The sequence below is a fragment of the Paramormyrops kingsleyae genome, chromosome 25, assembly GCF_048594095.1.
Source record: "Paramormyrops kingsleyae isolate MSU_618 chromosome 25, PKINGS_0.4, whole genome shotgun sequence".
NCBI classification, from domain to species: domain Eukaryota; kingdom Metazoa; phylum Chordata; class Actinopteri; order Osteoglossiformes; family Mormyridae; genus Paramormyrops; species Paramormyrops kingsleyae.
This window is the reverse complement of record NC_132821.1, coordinates 23,043,829-23,067,347: the sequence shown is the minus strand read 5'-3', so window position 1 is coordinate 23,067,347 and position 23,519 is coordinate 23,043,829. Positions and strand designations below refer to the sequence as shown.

The 23,519-nt window shown below is 47.8% G+C and overlaps 2 protein-coding genes across 5 annotated transcripts; one reads left to right on the top strand and one right to left on the bottom strand.

The window, feature by feature from the left end:
- Positions 1-108: 108 nt before the first annotated feature.
- arhgef38 (Rho guanine nucleotide exchange factor (GEF) 38) lies at positions 109-17,191 on the bottom strand. 3 transcript variants are annotated; one of them, XM_072707635.1, is made up of 16 exons: positions 15,802-17,191; positions 14,197-15,412; positions 13,166-13,993; positions 9,817-10,010; positions 9,345-9,462; positions 9,025-9,172; positions 8,823-8,840; positions 8,357-8,556; positions 7,637-7,770; positions 7,188-7,292; positions 6,633-6,755; positions 4,477-4,794; positions 3,730-3,861; positions 3,119-3,320; positions 1,559-1,830; positions 109-805 (listed from the first exon to the last, which is right to left on the bottom strand). In XM_072707635.1, exons 3-16 carry the CDS (start codon positions 13,380-13,382, stop codon positions 623-625), a joined length of 2,364 nt encoding a protein of 787 aa, XP_072563736.1. In that variant the 5' UTR covers positions 13,383-13,993; positions 14,197-15,412; positions 15,802-17,191; the 3' UTR covers positions 109-622. The 3 variants fall into 3 exon arrangements, with proteins under 3 accessions (XP_072563736.1, XP_072563738.1, XP_072563737.1); XM_072707637.1 differs by lacking the exon at positions 13,166-13,993 and having other exon boundaries at positions 14,197-17,191; XM_072707636.1 differs by lacking the exons at positions 14,197-15,412; positions 15,802-17,191 and having other exon boundaries at positions 13,166-14,172.
- Positions 17,192-17,213: 22 nt separating this feature from the next.
- On the top strand, positions 17,214-23,355 carry ppa2 (inorganic pyrophosphatase 2). 2 transcript variants are annotated; one of them, XM_023799116.2, is made up of 12 exons: positions 17,214-17,460; positions 18,618-18,682; positions 19,743-19,790; positions 20,203-20,256; positions 20,807-20,926; positions 21,121-21,207; positions 21,288-21,414; positions 21,539-21,666; positions 21,797-21,882; positions 22,081-22,150; positions 22,376-22,415; positions 22,629-23,355. In XM_023799116.2, the coding sequence occupies exons 1-12, from the start codon at positions 17,286-17,288 to the stop codon at positions 22,655-22,657; spliced, it is 1,029 nt and encodes a 342-aa protein (XP_023654884.2). In that variant the 5' UTR covers positions 17,214-17,285; the 3' UTR covers positions 22,658-23,355. The 2 variants fall into 2 exon arrangements, with proteins under 2 accessions (XP_023654884.2, XP_023654885.2); XM_023799117.2 differs by lacking the exon at positions 17,214-17,460 and adding an exon at positions 17,913-18,051.
- The last annotated feature ends 164 nt before the right edge of the window (positions 23,356-23,519 follow it).

The window sequence follows — 23,519 nt, the reverse complement described above, 5'->3', positions numbered from 1 at the left end:
CGGGACACTTTGCCGTGCACCACACCATAGCAGCCGTTCAGTAGATGGCAATTAGAAAAATCCAGAATGTTTCCACACACGCCATCAGCCTCTCGTTCACACTTTCGGTCCATAATATATCTTTATTCATCACTGCATAAAACCTTTTATAAAATATACACGCTGTCGGGATATAGACACATTTATCTCTGTATAAATTTAAATCCTCTAATAATTAATATGAATATTAACTCTGATAAAATACATCTGCTGTACATCTACTTCATATTTTTTATAGACATTTGTGACATTCATTATAATCAATGAAACACTGCAGGTGTTAAATACGAAGTCCTGGGTGACCATCATTTATAGGAGGATTACACATACATCCATTCATCCCCCTTCCATAATCAGTTATTGGGTACAGGGTCAAGTTATGGATAATATTGTTTTTCACAGTGATTCACACTTCAGTTTCATACTTTAACCATTTTTGTAGGTGATAATTTACCTGAACGATTCAGGTAATGTACTTCACTTGGGGGCAGAGCAGCAGAGTTCCTTCGGCAGACCTTTAACCACCACGCCCCCTGCTGGCCTCTAAATGCCACTGGCCGCGGTTCATTCTCCGGAGCCTGCGCTAGGCATAGGACATCTTGCCCAGGTAGTTGGCTGGGACATATCCCTGCTGGCCCTCAGCCTCGGCCAGCCACCACTCCCTATTGCCGCCCAGGTCGCAGAAGCGCAGGATCCGCACGTGCTGGGACTCCCGCAGGGTGAGTTCCTGCGAGCAGCGCGCCTGGAAGGCGTACACGGCGTAAAACTGCGACACAAGAGACACACAGGCAGGGGGCGTCAGAGGCACGCCTAGGTTATTCTGGGGGAGGCTGGCTTCGTCTCCTAACTGAAGTCATCGTTTAAACAGTGGCGAAACCTCACGTGGGGTTCCACATGTAAATCTGATAATCTGATTACGTATTGATTTTGTTTTGATGCTAATTTGACTCCTGGATTGTCCCAGCATTGACACTTCATTTGCAAGCGATGCTGAATCTTTCGCTGAAGTTCCTTGTGTTGCGTGTCTCATTTTTATGGTACAAATGAGGCCCAGCCTTAGCTTTGAACCCATAACCTATTGCTGCAGGCTACTTTGGCAATAAATACCCGGTCTCCAGATTAGGAGCTATGTTTTTCAATTTCCCATTTAATTTACAAGCACTAAATGTCACTAATAATAGAATTCCCCTGCACTGCTCTCCTGGTAGCAGTGATAATGGCTTCTAATCTGGCATTCTGCACACACAGACCAGGAAATACCCCTCTGATCAGCACGCCACACAATGGTGCTATTGCAACAGCAACCTTTTGTCACTAGATGGCACTGTTTCAAGAGGCTGAACGTGTTCTCACACCTGAAATGTCTTCTCTAAAAAGGTGTACTTAAAAAAAAAAGATGATAGCGATGATAGCTGGTAAAATTGATATAAATACATCTGGGACAGATTAGGGAGAGACAGCAGGCATTTTTCCTGAGGTCTCAGAGCCTGAGGACTGTGGCCCCACATAATTCCCTCACCTGTTGGTCGTCGGCATTTTCGTCTTCTGGGGCCTCTGGCTCCCCCTGCAGGCCATCAGAGGTAGGAGCGCCATCGACAGTATCGAGGCAGAATCCACGCAGGCTTCCCGTGCTGACGCTGCCGCTGATGCTGGTGCGGCTACCACCGGCGCCGCCAGACACGAATAGGCTGATGTTGTCGAAGTCGTCGGAGGCCTCGGGCCGTACCCCGGGCCGGTCCTTCGTGGGGTTGTAAGGCTTCAGAAAGGTTGAGTACACGTAGCCCTGTGCACCTGTGGCAAAGTACAAAGGACGACTTGTTGGGGGTGGGGGAGGGGCGGATATGAAAAGCCGCTTTGTGTAGCTTGCAAGCCGGGAAACAGGGAAGAGGCCACACATCCCAGTCAACCATAAAACTCATCTCCCCACTCCACCCCCACCACCACATTACATCATTTGTTTATTTGAGTCGTTCCGCTGCAGTCTCACTTCTAGATCGTTCAGGCAGTTGCTGCGTTTCCACTCCTCAAGGTCGTTTGGGTTGCGCTCTTGTAGCAGGTGCCCTATTCCGTCAAGGTCGAGGTTCTCGCAAAAACGAGGTGTTTGGCACGTGGCGGGGGGGGGGGGGAGGGATTTGGCTTCTGTCCATGCAGTACACGGTTAGGTCCAGAGAGCGACTCGACACACCAGGCCATGGCTGAATATATACGGGAAATGCTGACGACATAGCGGTGACCTGACAAACTACTGACACAGCGTTCAGCTCACCGACACACACGCTGATCAGGACATACGGACAACGGCTGCAGTTCCCGGTTCTTTAGAAGGGGGCGTGACCTCCACATCCATAAAAGGAGCCCCGGTGATGTGACGCAGCCCCGTCATGCTGCTGCTATTCCCACAGGAGATGGGTGCTCTTGTTATTGCTGCTGCTGATGTTGTTTTCCAAGTTCCTCCCCGGGAGAGTGTGGGGATGGGGGGGGGGGGTGTTATGCAACAATTGATGTCACCGGGAACCTGAACATGCATCACTAGTAGACCGATGGGTGTAGCACGGTCGTTTGTCCCGGATGATCTGCCAGCCTGCGGCCCCTTTATTAACAAGGCAGCCGGGGGCCCGATTCATGCCTGCAGCAGACTAACCTACTCGCTAAATTACCATGATGTCACATGATGTCTTTCCTATGACGAGGAACATTAAGGAACCTTAACTGGGGGCACGATGTGTGGCTCAACCGGTTGGGATGCTGTTCCTGAGATCGGAAGGCTGCTGGGTCCAAGTCCCAGGGTCTGCAGGACAATTTCAACATTGGGTCGTTGAGCAAAGGCAAGGCCCTCAACCCCCCCATCTGCTTCAGGGACTGGCTGACTGCTTTCTCAACTGTATGACGCTTTGGATAAAAGTCTCCGCTAATTTAGTAACTTAAATGTAATTGGAGCCGCAAGTTCAGTTTAACAACAGGGACAACTTCCTGCTATTCTGTGAGCGAGGGTTACACCACGTTGTGCAAAATGTAGGCTTTGTTCTGGCTCCACCCACCCATCCGGGCTCCAGGCGTTTGAGATGGAGATCCTACTCACCGCCCGTGTCGACCAGCCAGCGGCTGCTGCTGCCCAGGGGGTCCTGGTCCTCCAACAGGGCCACCAGCTCACCCTCCAGCAAGCTGACGTCCTGCTGCTGACACGCGTTGCAGTTACGTTTCAGCTGGTACATGCGGTCCAGGGGGTAGGAGGCCAGCAGCCCGGTGCGGTGGACCTCTGTCTGCCTGGCCACCTCCGGAGGCTGGGGAGGGGGGGGGGGGCGAGGGCAGTTCAGGGTTACAGCTAATGAGCCCCAGAGGAGGAGGGGGCTGTCGCTCCCAGGGGAGGAGCTGATTGGTCGTTAGTAACCACCCCTCCCACGCACCATTGGTCCTGAGGGAGTGATATCTAGAAAATCAGGCTCCAGCTCGACCAGCGGCGGCTGACGCGGGCGACATCTTCAGCAGGCACACATTAATTGAGTTTTAATTTGTCCCATTAAATAAGGCAGAAGCTAAGTGGGGAGAATCTAATATGAGCGCACTGGAGACACCAGGGGCACTGCGCCTCCCACAGTAATCAATCAGCGAACCCACAGCTAGGCTCGGCGCTAATCTCCCCCAAGAATGTTCCGGAGTGCCGCGGCCCCGCTCCGCTTCCCATCTACCCACCGATATCTTCTTCAGCTTCTCGAAGCTCACTTTCCGTTCCATGAGCCTGGGAGCGTTGTCCTTCACAAAGCTGAGGTTGTTCAAGCCCTCTATGATGCTGCTTTGGACTTCACAGATGTTTGACAGAGGAGCCTAAGTGCACAGGTGATGGATGGATGGATGAATGAATGAACTCAGACCAGCTGTGCAATCACACTCGGGGGGGGGGGGGGAACTACAAATTCTGGACCCCCTGACAAAATGTCACCATGGGACCCCTACTAGGGTTGGCAGTTTCAATCTGTCCCCCCCCCCCCCACGTAGATTTTTGGGGGATATGAATCTTAAATTAGGCAGGTTAGTCAGCAGACATTAAATTAATCCGTTTGGAGCTTCCGAGATGAACCTCTGTCAATCTATGGCGTCCGTTTACTGTCACAAGGGAAAAAACAGAGCAAGATTGCTGAACTGCAGGCACTGTCTCAAGGGCATTTTTCCAAGGGCATAGGCTTGGTTTCAACATTGGTGGGGACCGAATCAGCCATGAAGCCCCAGCCTCCTAAACATGCCCAGTATTCCCACTGTATTGGTAGGGACACCTCCCTACCACCCATACCCAAATCTATCCTCTTATGATTTCCCTCATTCTCGGATACCCACTCAATACAGAAGCCACGCCCCTATCCAGTTAGCCACACCCCTAACTTATTAGCCCCACCCTTACATGAAGCCTCACCCCGCCCCCCAAACACACACACACACACACACCGGCAGCTGCTGAATGGTGGGGACCCTCTGCGTGGAGGCTTCCAGCAGGCCTCTGAGCAGGCCCGCCAGGCAGTGTAGACAGTTGTCCAGGATGGCCCGTGCTGCGCAGTTGAATCGCTTCAGCTCGTCCACCAGCTGGGCATTGAGGGCCTCATAGTCACGCCGGGCCAGCAGCTGCTCCTCAGAGCCCGGCCTCTCTTGCCGGCTATAGCAGTCCAACAGCTTGTCCTGCCGCTTCTGGATCAGCTTCTGGGGCCCAGGGAACATGCCCTGCAGCGTCGACAGGGGAGTGAGCACCAAGCGCTCCAGACTCTCCTTCTGTGGGAGGACAGCGAGGACACTGGGTAATTGCGGGCTGCTCAGGGAAACTGCTCACCTGTGTATTACAGCTTTCATAAAAATACCAGTGGGGCCGTAGTGATGGAGGACCAGAAGGTTGTTGGTTTGATTCCCAGAAAGGGGCTCTGTTATTGCTATTTCTCAAGGAAAATAACTTAAGCAGACCATAACAGTTCCGTCAAAGACACCCAGTAGCATAAATTGAGAGGAAACGGCAAGACACTGTATATAAAAGCATTATTATCTCATTTCTTCCCCATGGTTTTGGCTAAACTTTAACCTCCATCCCTGATTCTTGGGTCATTTTTCCATGCCGAATGGAGCGTGACCTGTACTAACAGTGGTGCTGGTGTTTCTATGTCATATGACCCATGCACCCCCCCCCACCCCCAAAACCACCTCACAGAAAGGAGAAGTCATGCAAATGTAAACAAGCCAGGGAGAAACACATATTCACACGCTGCATGCATTCATAACACCAGCTTGATTTGTACATACTTGACAGCTGATGTGAAGCAGTCACTGAGAAACAGCACATAGGCCCAGTGTGCCATTTATAGTACTATTATAGCTTCAGGTTTGAAGACACAAGGGAAAGAACTATCTAGAAGCATACATATAATCTCCTGAAACCATTTACAAACACACTTACATGCTGCTGGGAACAGTCCAGAAACAATCTCACTCACAAACTGCTGGAAGCATCAAGAAGCACACTCACAAACTACTGGAACCATCTTCTAGAAGCTCACTCACAAAGTACTGGAACCATCTTCTAGAAGCACACTCACAAACTGCTGGAACAGTATAAAGCACACTCACAAACTACTGAAACCATCTTCTAGAAGCACACTCAAACTACTGGGACCATCTTCTAGAAGCACACTCACAAACTGCTGGAACAATCTAAAGCACACTCACAAACTGCTGGAACCATTTTCTAGAAGCACACTCACAAACAGCTGGAACCATATTCTAGAAGCACACTCACAAACTACTGGAACCATCTTCTAGAAGCACACTCACAAACTACTGGAACCATCCTCTAGAAGCACACTCACAAACTACTGAAACCATATTCTAGAAGCACACTCACAAACTGCTGGAACAATCTAAAGCACACTCACAAACAGCTGGAACCATATTCTAGAAGCACACTCACAAACTACTGGAACCATCTTCTAGAAGCACACTCACAAACTACTAGAACCATCTTCTAGAAGCACACTCACAAACTACTGGAACCATCTTCTAGAAGCACACTCACAAACTATTGGAACCATCCTCTAGAAGCACACTCACAAACTACTGAAACCATATTCTAGAAGCACACTCACAAACTGCTGGAACAATCTAAAGCACACTCACAAACTGCTAGAACCATCTTCTAGAAGCACACTCACAAACTACTGGAACCATCTTCTAGAAGCACACTCACAAACTGCTGGACCAATCTAAAGCACACTCACAAACTGCTGGAAACATCTAGCAGCACACTCACAAACTGCTGGAACCATTTTCTAGAAGCACACTCACAAACAGCTGGAACCATATTCTAGAAGCACACTAACAAACTACTGGAACCATCTTCTAGAAGCACACTCACAAACTACTGAAACCATCTTCTAGAAGCACACTCACGAACTACTGGAACCATCTTCTAGAAGCACACTCACGAACTACTGAAACCATCTAGAAGCACACACACAAACTTTTGTAACTATCTAGAAGCACACTCACAAACCGCTGGAACCATTTTCTAGAAACACACCCGCAAATTTTATATTTTAATGATCCCATAAAGTGCCAAAACTCACAAAGTGCCGGTACGGACTACCCCCGTTCTTCCTGTGGATAGACCCATTGCAGTCCATCCTGTCTGGATCCACTATTATCTTCTCCAGATCCTGAGCATGGTCTGTGGCCAGAGAAGTCATTTCCTGTGAGAAGCACCAAGAGCAGTCTGTCAAGCCTCACAGGCTCGTCTTCTGCGTCTTCATTCAACGTTTAAACTATTTTAAAACCTTTTAGTGCTGAAACACACTTGTGGCTTCTGAGCAGAACAGGGCATCTGTTTATCCCATTGATTTACACCTTTTAATTACTGTATATTTGCTTCAAATTAAACATTTTCAAGAAAGAAAGTAGCGCATGTTCCACAGCTCTCAGACTGGAGATTATTGCAGGTTTTCTTGGATGACTCCCATGCTCAAACACGACAGGTCACTCTAAATCCAAGACATTAACATCCACACAACCTTGCCGTCTGTTCTTTTGTTATAGGGGCCTTATCAGAGATACCCGATGTTCCCATAGGGGCAAGACAAGGGTCAGGGTTACTCAGTCAGCCATGCAGGAGTCTGACGTCTGACCTGGACGTGATGGAGGTAACAGCACACGTTCTTCACCAGCAGCCTCACGGCTTTCTCGAGGCTCCGGAAAAGCTTTTCCTCTCTATCAAAGGCTTCATCTTTGACCTGGATCGGGGCGGGGGGGGGGGGGGGGGGAGTTAAACATTCAACCAGCTCACTGGCAGGGGCTCATTCAGAAGCGGCTTGCATCACCTAGAATGGATGCTGAACCTTTGGTCTCCTAACACACTAGCGATAAGGAAATGGTGAAGAGCAAACAGCTCTGTGGGCCCATTACCCTGCCAACAGATCTGTATCTGACAGGCAATAATAAAAAGACAAGTTTTGAAAGCTAGCGTGGAACCTCCCCTTTGTAAAAGGTGCCAGTCCCAATAGACGACTCCTCAGAGGCACATGGCACGAGCGCAGGCTGGGACACTCAGCTATGTGTGTCACAGGAGGTGGCATACCAGTGGCTCCGCCCCTGTAAGCATCTTGAGGTAGCTGGTCAGCCTGTCAGACTTCTTCCGGATGGAGTGGATGCTGAACTTGTTCAGCTTTGCAATCAGGTTCTCCTCCTCGTCGGGTTTGATATACCTCATCACTGGGAAACAGGGACAGCACACGCACACCTCAGTGTGATGGGCAAGGTATACACCATTGTTTCCTTTGTAATTACCAAGATTGCTTCTAAGCAACGGCAGCGGGGGTGGGGGGGGGTTGCCTTTAGATTGATATAATGTGTAAGCAGAATGGGCTTTGTTCCCTTTGGGGGGTTGGGGGAGGGGTAGAGAGGGATCTGCGCTTAAAAAGACATGGTGGTGATTTTCCCGCGCCGCTCTATGTGTTGCAAAGGGGAACACGGAAAATCCGTGCCATGTAACTCGATAAATGAGTGTCGTCTGTTTGCCAGACGGAGCGCCTGAACTTCTGCATGCATGGCAGCGCCGGTTCGGCTGGGTTCCCCACATCACAGCACACCACCAGATTACAGCGTCTTGGAGGAGATTCCACTCCTACCCAGATACATTTATGGCTGGTACAGTTGGGGTCTCCTTCAGCCAAAAGCACATCTGAGAAAACGTAGGCAGTAAAGCAGGAATACCGCGAATCCATAGCAGCGCCCTCACGCACACATTAAGGGCGATTTGATAAGACGGCTCATCCTGAAGCCCCGGGTTAAGACCCACCGATGTCCTTCCTCCTCTTGAACTCGTTGATGTTGATGTTGACGACCTTGACGGCGGCCAGGGCCTCCTCCAGTGGCTGCCGGTCGGGGTGATCCTCAGGTGTGGCCTGCCACAGCTCGCCCAGAAGCAGTGGGTACTTCATCACCCTCTGCACGGGTTTGATGAGCAGTGAGCCCATGTCCAGCAGGTTGGACTTGCCCCTGCAAACGCAGCAACGGGCGGATGTGGCATCGCACAGGAATGTGGCGGTACTCATATCGTATCCGCCGATGCTCCGTCAGCTGACCACACGGTCATCTGATGGCATTACTCAAACCATAAATCATATTTTGGAGCTGATGAATAATACCTCGATGAAGAGAGAGAGGACGCAAGTACCACTGAAGCATTAATCCTTTAATCCATCAATTATGTCAGGTGGGCCACTTCACATTAATCACTTAACAGTAATAGGTCAAGTACTTACTCCTGGTCATATATTTTCCTGTGAAAGACAGAAAAAGAACGGATTTAACTATGCTGCTTAGATATTACGCAAAATGTTTAAAGCGTTGGACATTTGTGGAATTTATTTTTCATATTTTTTCCCCCAAATACTTTTTCAAGTGTTCCTATGAGATTTAGTTCCTGAGATAAACCCAGAGGTATTTAATTAGCTGAGCACTTACTTGAGAGCTAAGACGCGGTTCCTGAAATGCCGCCTGATCTCTTCGTCCTTCTCGTATGTCTTCAGCAGGGCGTTCGCGTCGTCGTGCTCGTAGCAGTACTCTTTGTACACATCCTCCAGCTCCGCTTTGGCCTGTATGAAGATGTCACCTGCGGATGGACACCCACCCACACACACACACACACACACACACACAGAGCGACTCCTCAGTTAAACATGACTGGGCCGGCTTTGCATACCTCTCATTTGTTTTTTCCTTCTCCAAATACTTGTACCACACCGGCTGCCTCATAAACTTGAAACTTCGTCGACGGACATTACCGACGGCCTGCGCCTCGGGGTTGGTCTCGGCCATGGCCTCCCGCAGGTCCCCCAGCAGCTTGTAGGACAGGTCCCGCACAGCCTCCATGTTGGAGAACAGACGGTCCACTTCCACCACCTGTGGGGAGGGTGGGCAGCCAACAAGGGGGGGGGGGGGCATATGGTCAGTACCCCCCCGACGAGTCAATGCTAATCCTCAATCTGGCTCCTCCATCCATTGCCTGTTAAAGGATCCGTTACTTATTAATTATAATGAGCAGATACCATATTTAAGACGTGGGACAGGGTCATAACCAAAAATAATGATGTTATCCGTTTCAGCAGAAGGCCGCACTCAGTAGCACACGGACAAACTGGGCATCGCCATGCTGCCAGTAAGCACATGATTTGTATTCTTTGGGAAATTGTAAAACTCCCCGCGGATGCTTTAAGGGTCGCTGATGTTTACGCTCTAATGATGTCGGAAGGGTACCTGGGCCTCTCGCAGCGGCAGGAGAACTTCCCTGATGCACAGCTCCAAGTCGGTCAGGTAGTCCCTCTCGGTCTGCAACAGCTCCTGAATGACCTTCGACCTTCTGCTCATCTTCCTGTCTCGCTGCTCTTCTGGGTCCAGGTCCAGAGACGTGGTGGACGACGTGGAGGACATGGACTGGGGTGCCATTTTTCCTGAAAACGGGCGACACTTAGACTGAACTCGGCTTCTCTGGCTTTACCGTCTGGCCTATTAACATCTTTTTTTTTTTGGGTTGCTTTAATTCCAGCACTTATCCACGGAAAATGCATCCTAATTTGGTTCGGATTCTCCACTGAGAACATGGTTAGCGTTTACACGATCTTTTGTGTGGTATTAAATAGGACTAACTGCACATGCACGATCCAGTTCACTGTCCACAGCATCCTGCCTGGGTGTTGAGTGTTAGTCAATGAAGGTGTGTGAAGACACGTGTCACACAGTCCTACCAGAACACAGTTACTTAATACATAATACTTTCAAACCATCTGAATTAAACATGAGAGTCAGGTGTAGCACTTTCGTAATCGACTTCTTATCAATTGTGTAACTACAAAGAGTCAAGGTGGAATGTGAATATGGGAACAGGAATGACCTCATTGTGCCTCATTAGCATACAGCTCAAATTCTTTCCCCGGTGTTATGTTACACAGCCAATCAGGACTCGGTGATGCAATGCATTCTGGCTTTCTGGGACTTTGCACCCGTTCCAGCTTGGGTGGTATCCATCGGGCCACGTCCACCGCTTTGCGGCCTGCCTGACGACATGCGGTGCTCCGCCTCCCCTCAACACCTGGACACTAGCCACAGGCGGCGTTGTCACCCACGGCAACGAATTCAGAAAGCCTCCATTCACTCGCACTTCGTTTTTCTTAAGGGCGGGTTTTTCAGGGGAGGATCAAACGGGGGGAATTTCCTAAATTCCAGCCCAAGTGGACTTCACAGAAGTTTAGCGCTGCACACTGCGGACACGAATGGCAGGGGTTTTGTTTCCAAGTTCACTCAGGGCCCTGCTTCTAACGGAGCGGCGGAAGTGTGTCGCGGCCGACAGGAAGTGATGCGGCCTGATAGATCACATGGGTCACCTGCCCATGGAGCCCTTAGGGGAACAGAGGCAAAGACTATCAATTGCAACCGTGACCTAGAGCTGATAAGGGAATCCAATTTAAATGAGCTGTTTTCCGCGACTGCCCTTTACCCTTGATTATAGAGTCCTTTAAAACGACATACCTATCCTCCAAAAAATAGCCAATATCAGTGTGTTACATTTGCTCACAGATAAAACAAGATCAGCGCTTGAGATGACACTGAAGTTGTCCTTTTCTTACTGACGACATCATTGCATCTATGGTATTCCACACTTCCCTGCAATATCTAGAGCGGTGATGACAAGTGTTACCAATGTTACCCCCCTCCCTCCGCCGCCACCCCCGCTTGAGACAGCCTCCATCTGGTGGCATTAAATGCCACCCCACTGGTGAAATTAAACCTCTAGGTTATAGAGGGGGAGCATATTGAGGACGAGCTTGTAGTGAATATGGTAATATTATAACTTGGCGGTGAATAAAACCATTTAGCGCAGCTCCACTTGTGTTCGGGGGGATCGATTCCATGCACAGGAGTTCCCATGAAAGAGGATACACGTCTTTTACCAAGCTGCCCTTTGAGACGATGAAGTGGAAGCCCGTGGGACAAGGCCGGCTGGATCACATGTCTCCACCCCCCCCCCCCCCCAGTCAAAAAAACGTAGTATCCCACAGCAGGCCCTCAGCGGAGAAGCCAACAATAACAGGCCTGTCCTTCCATCGGTCGGAAAATGCCGGCTCGTCGCTAAGCAAAGCTATCCGGGGCGCGTGTTGGCCTGGCTACATGCCTCTTTCATTCTACCTCGCAGGCGCCCATGAGAGCCTTTGTCAGCAAAAGGCATGTCCCTGTGTTCAACAGGAAGCCGGAGGGATGAAGGCAAGCATCACTACTGTATGAGATCGCGAGACAAAAGTCAACTCCTGTGTAAGACCGGGTCCCTCCAGCCTAGCGCAACGAAGCTGCCCTGTACTCTGTGTAAATATATACTCTGCCGGCGTATGTTTTCGTTCTCCTTTGCTCTCTTTATTGTCCTCGGTCTATACAGTACATCGGAAAGGAGGCAGTGTCCTACACATACGAACAGCTGACCTGTATCAATCGTTTTTAAGGTTTTAAGTGTCTACGCGAGACTCGACCGACCTGTTTCGCAGATGTGAGGAACAGCTAAGCCATTTCCCTTTTCTGTAGCCTGGGATGTGTCAATATTTGTGATGACACAGCTCTTGGTCAGCTGTGTTAAGTCCAAGGCATGGGTAATTTTACCAACAGATTGCGTTCCCAGATCATAAACGCTTTCACGTACAATGCACAGCTGTTTTTTGCAGTCTAAAACATGTTGTCGATAACAGCATGTTACACAGACATACAGTAACTGTCCCAACAAACCAAGCTGTGAAACTCAACCTTAGATATGGTTTTTCACCTCTAATCCTCAATGTGCGTGTCAGCTGACAGGTCACCTGAACTACATGTTTGTATTGCTAACCTTGCAAAACACCAGCAAACTTCTAGTCCTCGACTTGAATTGATGACGACCACTTATCTTTGAAAAGGCCGGGATGGTGACCTGGTATGTTGTATTTTTTAGCGCAACACCGGCTGATAATGGGGAACAGACGGATTTTCGGGGAAGCCTGCTGGCACAGCGCTATGCAGCCCCACGTGGCTGAGCAGGCACTGACAAACAGGTAACTGACAAACAGGTAACATGTGACCTTTGCGTACTTCGGGTCAGAGAGGTACGGTATTGAAAAATCAGCACGTTTACATCCTCTGAATGGGGGGGGGGGCACCTGTACTGTGTTTCTATGTCTTTTTCCCCCCAGATCTGGGATCTGACCTTACTTCCCGTGGACACCCTTTGGACCATCACAAATTTCAAAGCTAAATCGGAATTTGTGTCTTCGGGGTAATGTGGCCACAATGCTCCACTGCCGGCCTGTCGTCTTTCCATCCTGTTTGAGGCTGGTGCACAGTTTGCATGTATGACATCATCCCGCGAGAGTCGCTCCAGGTTTGGCACATAACAACGCAACAGGTGTTGAGCATCACCTGCTCAGGGCTCGTTCCCCTCTCGCTCTCTCTCTCTGTTTTGTGTTTTAATATCACTGTCCTGGAATCTCCTCGTCTCTCCCCGACCTCCCGCTGACAGCCGCTCAGACACAGGCAGCCCCGGCGATCGGGCCGGCGCGCGGAGCCGCGGGACCGTGACGGGTGGCTTTACCTTTGAGTTTGGTGCTGTACTCCGTTTTGTCGGACTGGGTCCTCCGCACCAGGGTGCTGATGTTGACGTCGGCCTTCGCCACATCGTCATCCACGATGGTGTCGGTCTTCCTCCTTTCTAAGTGTCTCACAAACAGCCCGTTCGGTCTTTTTATCTTCCGGACCTTCTTCTCGCCGGTAGCCGGCCCGCCCTCTCCCCCGGCCTCTTTTGGCTCCATGGTGGACCCTTCCCGGAGCCCTCCCCCCCTTGACCCTGCTCAGCCTGAGCGGAGTGAGCTACCCACGGAGCAGTGGCAGCGCAGACCGGCAGGCTGACTCTGATACAGGTGGCCCCGCCCCACCTTCTAGCATACCTGTCGCAGGAGACCTGCCAAGCTCCTCCCCCTCCCCTCCTGCCATGCCTTACCTGCCACCAGAGAGACCAGCGTTCGTGGTACAGCAAGGGGGGGGGGCAGTCAGCTAGGGGAAGGAGACAAGCGCAAGGGGAACTGCGAGTGCCTGCGGCCTGTGGATTTTCCCCGGGTTAGAAAATAAAAACAATTTACATGCAGGCAGTACATCGAGACGAGCGATCAGGCGAATGAAACGACTAACCTCCTACAGTTTTGGAGGTGGGCTATAAACGAACGTCTGTATCTCTGCAAGCATGAGAGATGTAAATTGCAGGGGGCCGTATTTGCATATGAAGGAGTCGGCCCCCGTCAGTCAGGCTCTCCCGAGGTCCAGGCTCAACGCCAACACCGACTGCAGCGGACGCACAACAAGCGTTCGGCTAAATCTGTCGGCTTCCATCCACTTCCTGCCTCCCATCCTTCATTCCTTCGACGTCCTAGAGACAGTGAGCGACTGAAACCAGGGCCCATGTGTTGCCTCCAGATTATTTAGATTTAATTTCCGTTCCAATATTTTTTGCGCTCTTTCAAGGTACCCAAATAGGAAGACTCTATTGCGGGGGGGGGGGGGGCGGTGGGATTCAGTCAGACCAATACAACATTTGTTCTTATCGGTCAGTAGCACGCGCATGTCTCTCACCTAATGGTTTAAAATTAACCTTCACGTTCTTCTAACGTGGTCACATGTCAGTTTTGGCCACCTCCGCTCACACCAGGTGATGTGTGTTCCTACGGACCAGCACGGGAAATATTGAACAAAGGTGTGGGTCAGTAATATAATACTAACCAGGAAAAGTAAACAAGCAGAAGAAAACAGTTTAATGTAGCAAACAGGATCAGAATGTACCTGTGCTGACGCACATCACACCGCAAGTAAAATGTATTCTCTCTTGGTTACCCTACTGCCTCGCCGCTGAGACCAGTTTGAAAAAGCAGCTTCGCAGTGTTTAATTGCCTGATTTATAACATTGATAAAGGTTTATTTTAACAGTAAAATTGACTTGAGGTTAGATATTTTATGACCATGTATTATTAAGGGATATTAATGTATTACTCCTGGCTGCCTCAGTAGGCAGTACCGCTGCCCCACACTTCCAGGGATGGAGGTTCGAATTGCATCCCCACTCTGTGTGTGTGGAGTTTGCATTTCCTGTGCATAAGGCACAGATTTCCTGCAGGTAATGAAGACATTAAGTTACACCGTCCAGGATAAACCATTGGATGATGGATTGGATTGATGGATCAAAAGTAATTTTTGACTCAGTAGTAACTGAGTTTTTAAACATCTTGGTAAAGTCTTACCTGGGAATTATCAAGTCACTGAGAAAAAAAAGAGACAAAACGTAATAACAGGATAAACTGCAATCTCTAGAAAACAGCAGGTATGCATGTATACATAAGTAAAATATGTAATAAAACTCACTTGGTAACTAACCTAGCCAGCTAACCAGACAACATTTATGATTAATATTCCTGTTTAACTGGGTCCGAAGTTGCCTTGAAGACGAAAAATCAGGAAAAGGAGATGTGCGACAGCACAGTGCAGAACTTTGTATTTGATTTTTATCTTTGTGGCCTATATGCAGGAAGAGGAATGTTCATAGCTGGCTTCTCACAGATCAGGTCAGACAGGTATATTCACCAGCAGCATGCAAAGACAATGACTGACAACCAGGCACCGTATTCCTGGTCACAATAATGAATGCATTTTACTCCCCTCTGAAGTGCAGGCATTAAAGGACCATATTATGTTTCCAGACCTGTCTGAAGTTTGCACAGATCATCGACTCGTTCCCCTTTATATAGCTCCGATGCAGCCATATACGGCGCTGACTGTCTGCCTCACTGCTTTCAAACTGCAGCGTGAGAAATAATAAAAATGATCATTTTCAAAGCATTATTTACTTCCAATTTAATGTTTTTAAAATCCAGTGAATTGCCACATTCAGGAAGTGGATTACACACATACAGGAGCATTTATTTTATTAGAAATAGGAAATTCTATCACATATTGCGATTAACGTGTACGTATATGTGCGGACAGAAGTTCCAGTGAATTTGTGCTCTCTGCTGACAGTCCTTCAGAACTGGACTACAACCGAAAAACTGGTTCGTATACTGTAATTACATTTTGGCAGCCTAATTATAATTATTACTATTAACAGCCTCATCTGAAATGCAGATGATAGATTTACTCATGCAATTGAAGGAATCAGTTCAGTGTCTTTCTGAAACAAGTCAGGACCTTGTTCAAGGGTACAGCAGACGGATCCTCTTAGGAGCGGAACCGTCAATCTTTTTTTTTGTCCCTTCACAAATCCATGTTCCCCCACTAGTAAATGACCCGCCTGCCGCCAGACCTGTAAGCAGGGAAGAGAAAAGACCACGACGGAGAAACGGTCACGACCGCCGACACCGGAGCTAAAAGGGGCTGAACGGGAAATGACTCGCTCTGTGACCAAGGCAACGGTTACCGTGCCGCTCACCGATGACATTTCTGAAGGCCTGACATCTCAGTCCTGTGGCCGGGGTGAAGTACAACTGAGCAACTTAATTTACAGCACGGCATCTGCAGTTCAAACAGAATGCACACAGTGGCGGCTTGCAACAGAGAAGGCGCACGCGCGTGTGTGTGTGTGTGTGTGTACTTTCTGAACACCGCGCTGGCCCGCAGAGCGGATAACGACTTAGCCCCTAAACGCAGCCGTAATTATTTCCCATCAAAACGACTTCCTCCGTGATGAGGTGGAAATGAAAGAGACACCAGGGAAGGATTACAAAGCAGATAGCCTGTTTCTATGGTGACCATCGCCGAGACGAGCGGCGGCGGCGGCGGAGAGGGCGCTCAGTGGGAATTGGCTCCAGAAACGTGCATCACGTTAGCCAGCAGCGGGGATAAGTGCTGTAACCCAGTTGGCTCAGACTGTCTTAACCCCCGATGCAGTCAAAGTTAAACAAAAAAGATCAATGGTCATCAAGCATCATTCCTTTACTGGAAATGGCCACAATGTCACCAATACTATAAGCAATACTGAGCAGGCTATTAAACTGGGGGTGGGGGTGTCTTTGTCCTACAGCAGTCTACCGTTGACTAACCAGTATGACATAACTGACAGGGGTGGGGGTGTCTCTTGCTCTCTCTCTCACACGCACACACACACACATATAGAAATCCTGTATTTATAGGTAAACAGTCCTTCAGAAACCAAAGCTCGTAAAATGCATCGTGATGACCTTGACTGAAAAAGTGTACAGTCCCACCCAAAACTTGAGGCGGAGGACAGGACTTTGATCGTAACACTGCACGGATAATACAATGTACGTTTAACATAGCTACAGGAAACTAAGGAAGGTACAGAATGAATATTATTGTATCCCAAGCCATTGAGATTATGGGCAGTAAAACATTAAATCCATTTATCTGAACTGTAGACTATTACGGTAATTTATGCAGTGCTGTCTCTACATGGGTCGTATTTAGTCACATTAATAAAAACCCACTGTGTAATTAGGTTATTATTTGGTTGACCTCTGCGGTAAATGCCGTTGCAATGGCGTAGGTTACGCTTCCTAGCTGTGGGATGTCAGCCATTTTCTGACAGAGGTCGCCCATGTTCTTTCAGGGGGAGGCGTCAGTACCCCGAGCGCCTGCTAGGGGGCGCTCGTAGACCAGCCGCGGCGCGGGCAGGAAGAGAACGCCGGGGCTGCGCCGATTAGAAGCGGCTCAGCATGCGTCTGCTCTGGGGTTCATGCTCGAGAATCTCTGCTTTGCTTTTCGGTCCGCGGCGTAGACCCGGGAACGGGCTTGTTTCAAAAGGGTCCCTTTGTTACTTAAGAAAAATGGTGCACTACTTAACAGAAGAGCGAGGACGCCCGAACTCAGCCGACTACAGGATTTATTTTAGTAAGTTATGGCGATAGCTTAGCGACGCTCATTCATTAGAGGTTTTTATATCCACCATGACGCCTACGAGTGACCGCGTCGCATGCATCTTTAACTACAATCCTTAACTATCGGCTTTGGTTTAGAAACGACATTTAACTGCAGTCGATACATTCACCATTTCGCATTACTCCTTTTCCTCAACGGCAACCGCGGATACGTCTCAACTTATAAATACCCTGCTGAACAGTTATTTTTTTCGCTATTTAGGTGCTTAGGGTGGCTAACTTAATCACTTTGTTCACCATGACCTCGAAACGGCGTTTTTGTAGAGAGGTTCGCGAGTCATACCGATAATTATTCGGTTATATAAAAATGCAGGTCGAGGTTACGACCAAGCACGTGAGCGGCGCCAGAAATGCGTATTTTGCGACGAGCGAGCTGCTCAGGCGCCGTGGCGCGCTGCGTTTAACGTCACGAGCGGCTGCTCGCGGTCTCCACGTGACCTGACAAAGTCACCCTGTGACCGTACGTGCTGGACCTGATCGGTATTGGTACACATATGCGTTATAGACATTGTGTTGCGCTACTGGTTTTACACCAGTGATGTGGGTATGTATCCTTAAATAATCCCCGCAGAGTCATACTTTTTTGAGCGCGCTTTAAGTTCTGTGCAGAACACGTTGGAACCTGTTCCAAGACGTAAAACTTGTGGTAACAACAAATGTTGGTCAATAAAGGGCTGCTCCCTTCATATAGTGTCATTTTTTGTTTATATATTTCCTCATATATATACACACACACACACACAGTGCATGCATACTGTGTACATACAAACATGGTACCACTCTTTATTATGACTTGTTAGCTGTCAGCTGATCTCTGCATAAGGTCACATGGACTTTTCCTCCCTTCATGCCTTTATCATGCAGGTGTTCACATGGAATCGATGTATGACTTATGAGCTAATATTCCTAGAAATGTTCTTTGAATTGTTTGTGGTTAGCCGTTAACAGCTGAAGTGCTATTAAATAGCAATACCCAAATATAAACCCCCACCCCCTCCCCTGTACATTTTTTAAAAATAATTTTGATTGTAAGTTTGAGGGCTTTTAAAATAATTGAATGTAATCAGTGATGAATCGATAATGATTTGATTTTAATCTTGTTATCTTCAGAAACGTCGGATGGGAAATACATCTCGCCCTTCCATGACATTCCGCTGTTTGCTGCAGCTGAGCAAGTAAATAATTGTCATACATTTTCCCTAATGTTTTGATTATGCCTGCGCGGTTCGCTAAATTCTGTGTGGCGTTGAAATCCCAGATGTATGTCATTGATCTCATTCTGGGATTTATTGAGTGAACCTGCTTGATCCATTACTGTGCTGTTCATATAGTATATAATCTACCCACCTTCCTACTGCTTATCCTAGAGAGGGATGGGTGCTGTGGGCCGGGAGCACACCCTGGATGGGATGCCAGTCCATCGCAGGGCACAGGGCGGGGGACACCCTGGATGGGATGCCAGTCCATCGCAGGGCACATGCACACACACTGTGGGCAAATCTGAGACACCTTTCCACCTACCCGCATGTCTCTGTTCTGCAGAATTACCAGGCAGAACCCACATAACGTGAAGAGATCATGCAAATTCCACACACAGAGTGGAGATGGGATTCGAACCTTCAACCCTGGAGGTGTGAGGATGCATTGTCACCCACTCAGAATCCATGTGATCCATGCTATCCATTTATCCCAAAAAATATACTGTAAATAAGTCTTATTCTAGAGTGACGTATCAAAAGAGAGAGTGAACATTCAGAAATCTACTGTCCTTTTTTTAAGGGGGCCAAATGCCAGGCAGAAAAATGTGGGGTGGAGACATTTTTTTTCTGCATTGATTTCTCTGCCTCCAACCATAAAGCACGAGAACCTTTCGAAAGAGATAATTTAAACCGACAGGGGGAAAATGTTAATTGAACAGAGGGAAAGGTTAAGTGTTTTTTCTGGGTTCCTGTCAATAGCGATGTGGCCTACATTTCCACCCGTTTCCAAACCAGACAGGAGCCAATCGGATGCCGGGACAATAGTGGTCTGTGCTGGCCTTTTTGACGGCCGTTAGACGGACTGTGGGTGTTGTCAGCATGCCCTGTTTTAGTGATCAAGGATGCGTGGCGTGTCATGTGACAGCCTGCATGTTGTGTGTTTGTCCAAGCTGGTAAGCCTATGCTCCGAACGGGCTCGGATCTCACCGTGCATCTTGCAGCGTTCGGACGTTTAAAGCTACGTTTGCCTCTGCAGGAAAATGACATTCCTTCATCGAAGAAAGTGAAGATGAGCGAGAATGAGGTAGGTCTCTGGCCCTTGAGCTCAACCAATGCTTGTGAAGACTGCAGCAATGTTTCCCATGCGATTTTCCACGTTGACTCCAATGCAATATTCTCGTAGGAATACGCAAACTGCCTTTGGATGATGGCGTTATTTTGTGGTGTTTGTTGTTTTTCTTGTTGGCTGCTGTTTTGCATTCCGTGTTTCGTTTTGTATCTGTTGCCTTGGAATTATTCGAGCACAGTGGTCTGTCGGAATTATGAAGCTAAGAATAACTTAATAGTATAGTCCGTACGCATGATAACAAAATACCTTGAATTTTTTACGTGAATGGTGCATGTTGAGTTCCGAAATTGTTGGAGCACCCTCCCGTTGGCCAGTCTTCCACGTCCACATCAACAAGACCTTCTCCTGCATCTTCCCTTTCTTCCAGGTGCTGTTTAATATGGTTGTGGAGGTGCCACGCTGGTCGAACGCCAAAATGGAGGCAAGTAACGTTTTTTTTTTTGAGGATCGGAAACTGCCCGCTTTTTCCATTCAGTTGTCTGACGTACATCTCATTTCCTTCTTGTCATACCATGTCTTCACTGGGTCTGATATAAAATATCTTCTGTGCCCTTCAGCACTGCCTTACCGTTCCCCAGCAGAGATAGAATCTGGTTTAGCTAATAACCCCCTTCGGAAACAATAAGAGAGAATTGATTAACTTGTAGTAATAAAGTTCCTAAAAATACCGTCCGTTGGTGGTCGCGATGATATTTAAGCATTCTTCGCAAATAGTTACCAAGGGGCTTGAGCGTCTGGAAAATTTGTTTCATTTCAAGCCGTGCAAGTTCTGGGAATCTAATAAATACAATTGCGAATAAAGATGCCGGGAGAAGATGGTCTAATCTCGTTAGTTTTTTTTTTCTTCCTCTACGCATATAAAAAAATTGACATCCATCGCTGTTGCCGTGGTTTGGTGATTTTCAGTAACTGGAGTTGTGTCGGATCCGTTCCCCCTGTGCCGGTGGTGTTTATCGGTGATCTCTCCCCAGATTGCCACCAAAGAACCACTGAACCCGATCAAGCAGGACGTGAAAAAAGGGAAACTTCGATATGTCGCCAACGTCTTTCCCCACAAGGGTTATATTTGGAACTATGGTGCTCTCCCGCAGGTGAGAAGCAGGTTCACAGCCACGTTAGTGATGTCCGAGAAGCGATTATGGGTGGAATCACCCCATCCTAAGCCTATTTCTGTCCAGAATGCGTAGAGAAGAGCAAAAGCTGAAGTACTTTTTTTTTTTTTTTTACGTAATCGTTCAGACAGGAAGTCAGTTTTTAATTCAGGCGTGGCCTCTTTTTGCATCAGACTTGGGAAGATCCGTGCCACACAGACAAGGACACTAAGTGTTGTGGTGACAACGACCCCATCGACGTCTGTGATATCGGCACGAAGGTTAGACATGATGGCAGGAAATGATGCGATAAAAAACCATTTGGTCTTCTGAACCGGCCCGCATTAAAATGTGCCCCCAGGTGTGCTCTGCAGGACAGGTGATCCAGGTGAAAGTCCTGGGAGTAGTGGCCTTGATCGACGAGGGTGAGACAGACTGGAAAGTAATCGCCATTAACATGGAGGACCCGGATGCCTCCATGCTAAACAGTGAGCTCAAAATTCCTGGTTCAGAACCACTTGCATAACCTCACCAGACGTTTTGCTGCTCGCGGATGTTCTCCCTAAGTCAGCATTGCATTTGATCACTGTTCTGCTGCTTTTTCCGCTGCAGGTATCGAGGATGTCCAGAAGAGCCGACCCGGACATTTAGAAGCCACGGTCCAGTGGTTTAAGAAGTACAAGGTTCCGGACGGGAAGCCGGAGAACCGGTTTGCCTTCAGTGGTCAAATCAGGGACAAGGTACCTGAAATGCTACATGGTGCCGTGATTTTATCATTTATATTTTATGCCAGTAAACTCTGTAAACCCAAATGCAGGGAAAATTTGACGTCCCATGGGGGTGGGGGGGATGTGGGATTTTGGCTTTCAGGATTTTGCCATTGAAGTTATAAAGTCCACTCACAAGTACTGGAAGGCACTGGTACAGAAACAGACAGATGGAGGGGAAATAAACTGGTGAGTTAAGAGGGTTTTTTTTTTCTTTTTACACAGGATGCTCTGATTGGCTGTACACTCAGCCAATGGTTGGCCTCCGGAGGCCTTCATCTCTCAGTATTACATTTGTCATCTTTCTGTGAATTTCATCATTTGAACTTTTTTAAAACGGAGATGTTTGAATCCCAGTGAATAAGTGGCCTTGTTCCTTCCCGACAGCACAAACCTGTCCGTGTGCGAGAGCCCCTTCAGGTGTACGGAGAACGAAGCCGACGACGTGGTGACCTCGGTGAGTACTACCTGCGTTTACCACGTCCTTTACCTGTAAACGGGACCACGTCACGTTTGTTTCAGGTGTGACGTGAAATCGCAAATAGTTGAAGCCCCGAATCTTGAGATCCAGCTAGGTTATATTCACACTTGTGGGATGTGAGCTCGAGGGGGAACTTGCAGGAGTTCCATTCAAGCACGTGGCCCCCCTCCCCTTTACTTCTCTGTCCTCCCTACCCCTCAGGCTCCAGCGTGTGGAGAACCTGCTCCTATCCCAAGCGAAGGTAAGCGCCTTTTAACTGTCACCTATCACTGTCTGGATACTTGTCCTTCTCATCTATAGCACAAGTTTCAAAGATGTTCTTAGCCTGGGGTAGTGGTTAAGGAACTAGGTGTGGGACATAGGTTTGAATCTCCATAGTGCTCAGGAGAATTTATTTTTGTCAAATGCACAGACTTTTATTTTTTATACTATTTTATTTTTATTTTTTTTACAGTGGACAAATGGCACTTTCTGTCAAAGTGACCTCCAAGCCTTGTTGAAAGCTAAAGGCTGTTTATGGGAATTCATCCCTCTTGGAGCATTGAAATACTCTTGTTCTGAAGAACCAAACTGATTTGTTATGCTTTTATGTTTAGTTTTGTAAAGAAGAAATACCTTTTTGTATGGGAATTGTTTCAGACGGAAAGCTTAACATTGCTTTATTCTAGCCGCCGACGGGGCAGGTTAGGTTTTCCTTAATTGCCTCGAGTCCATTATAGTGGTTATTTTAAATGTTTTTTTGTCATCACTTGTGGGAGAGGCAGGTTTAGTGGCGATCAGAAATGATTTGCTTTCTTGCAGATTAAATTTTCCCAGGGAGTTTGGGAAATGTGTTTAACTGAACCCGACTGAATGGCTTTAAGCACCATAGAGAGAATACAAAAATGAACTTTTTGGTTTCCTGATATGCACACTCCACCGACTGGGATTAAGGTCTTATTTGTAATTTTGATTAATGTAATACATATTCCTTAAAGGGATTATCTGTATTTCTGATGCTTTTGAATGACCTTTACATGCGAACATGTTCAGTGGAAATGGATACTCAGAATGTTTCTTTGCCTTCGAAAACCAAAATGTTCCTTTGCTAAAAAGCATATTTTTCATTTTTGTAATTTATCCAGTATTAGCATTTCCCCTTAATTTTCCAAATAAATGGACCTGGGACAAGTAATTGTCAACAGCGCTTCATATCTGGAACTGTTAATGTCTGATCATATACAAAGAATCAATTTTATGAATACTTTTTTACAAACGCATCTCTTCAGAATTCCCGGAATCGGAACATTTAATTCATTGACTAACCACGATTCTGTCTGTCGTTTTTAAAAGATTTCATTTTATT

What these genes read in the sequence shown, in the direction of transcription:
- arhgef38 (XM_072707635.1), bottom strand. Translation starts at nt 13,382, where the DNA reads ATGGAGCCAAAAGAGGCCGGGGGAGAGGGCGGGCCGGCTACCGGCGAG. An exon ending in TGCCGCTGCGAGAGGCCCAG is followed by an intron (nt 9,463 to 9,816) that starts GTACCCTTCCGA and finishes CCCTCCCCACAG; the next exon opens with GTGGTGGAAGTGGACCGTCT. An exon ending in CCCCGAGGCGCAGGCCGTCG is followed by an intron (nt 9,173 to 9,344) that starts GTAATGTCCGTC and finishes GTCCATCCGCAG; the next exon opens with GTGACATCTTCATACAGGCC.
- ppa2 (XM_023799116.2), top strand. Translation starts at nt 17,286, where the DNA reads ATGCGTCTGCTCTGGGGTTCATGCTCGAGAATCTCTGCTTTGCTTTTC. An exon ending in GGATGCCTCCATGCTAAACA is followed by an intron (nt 21,415 to 21,538) that starts GTGAGCTCAAAA and finishes TTTCCGCTGCAG; the next exon opens with GTATCGAGGATGTCCAGAAG. An exon ending in CCGACGACGTGGTGACCTCG is followed by an intron (nt 22,151 to 22,375) that starts GTGAGTACTACC and finishes CCTACCCCTCAG; the next exon opens with GCTCCAGCGTGTGGAGAACC.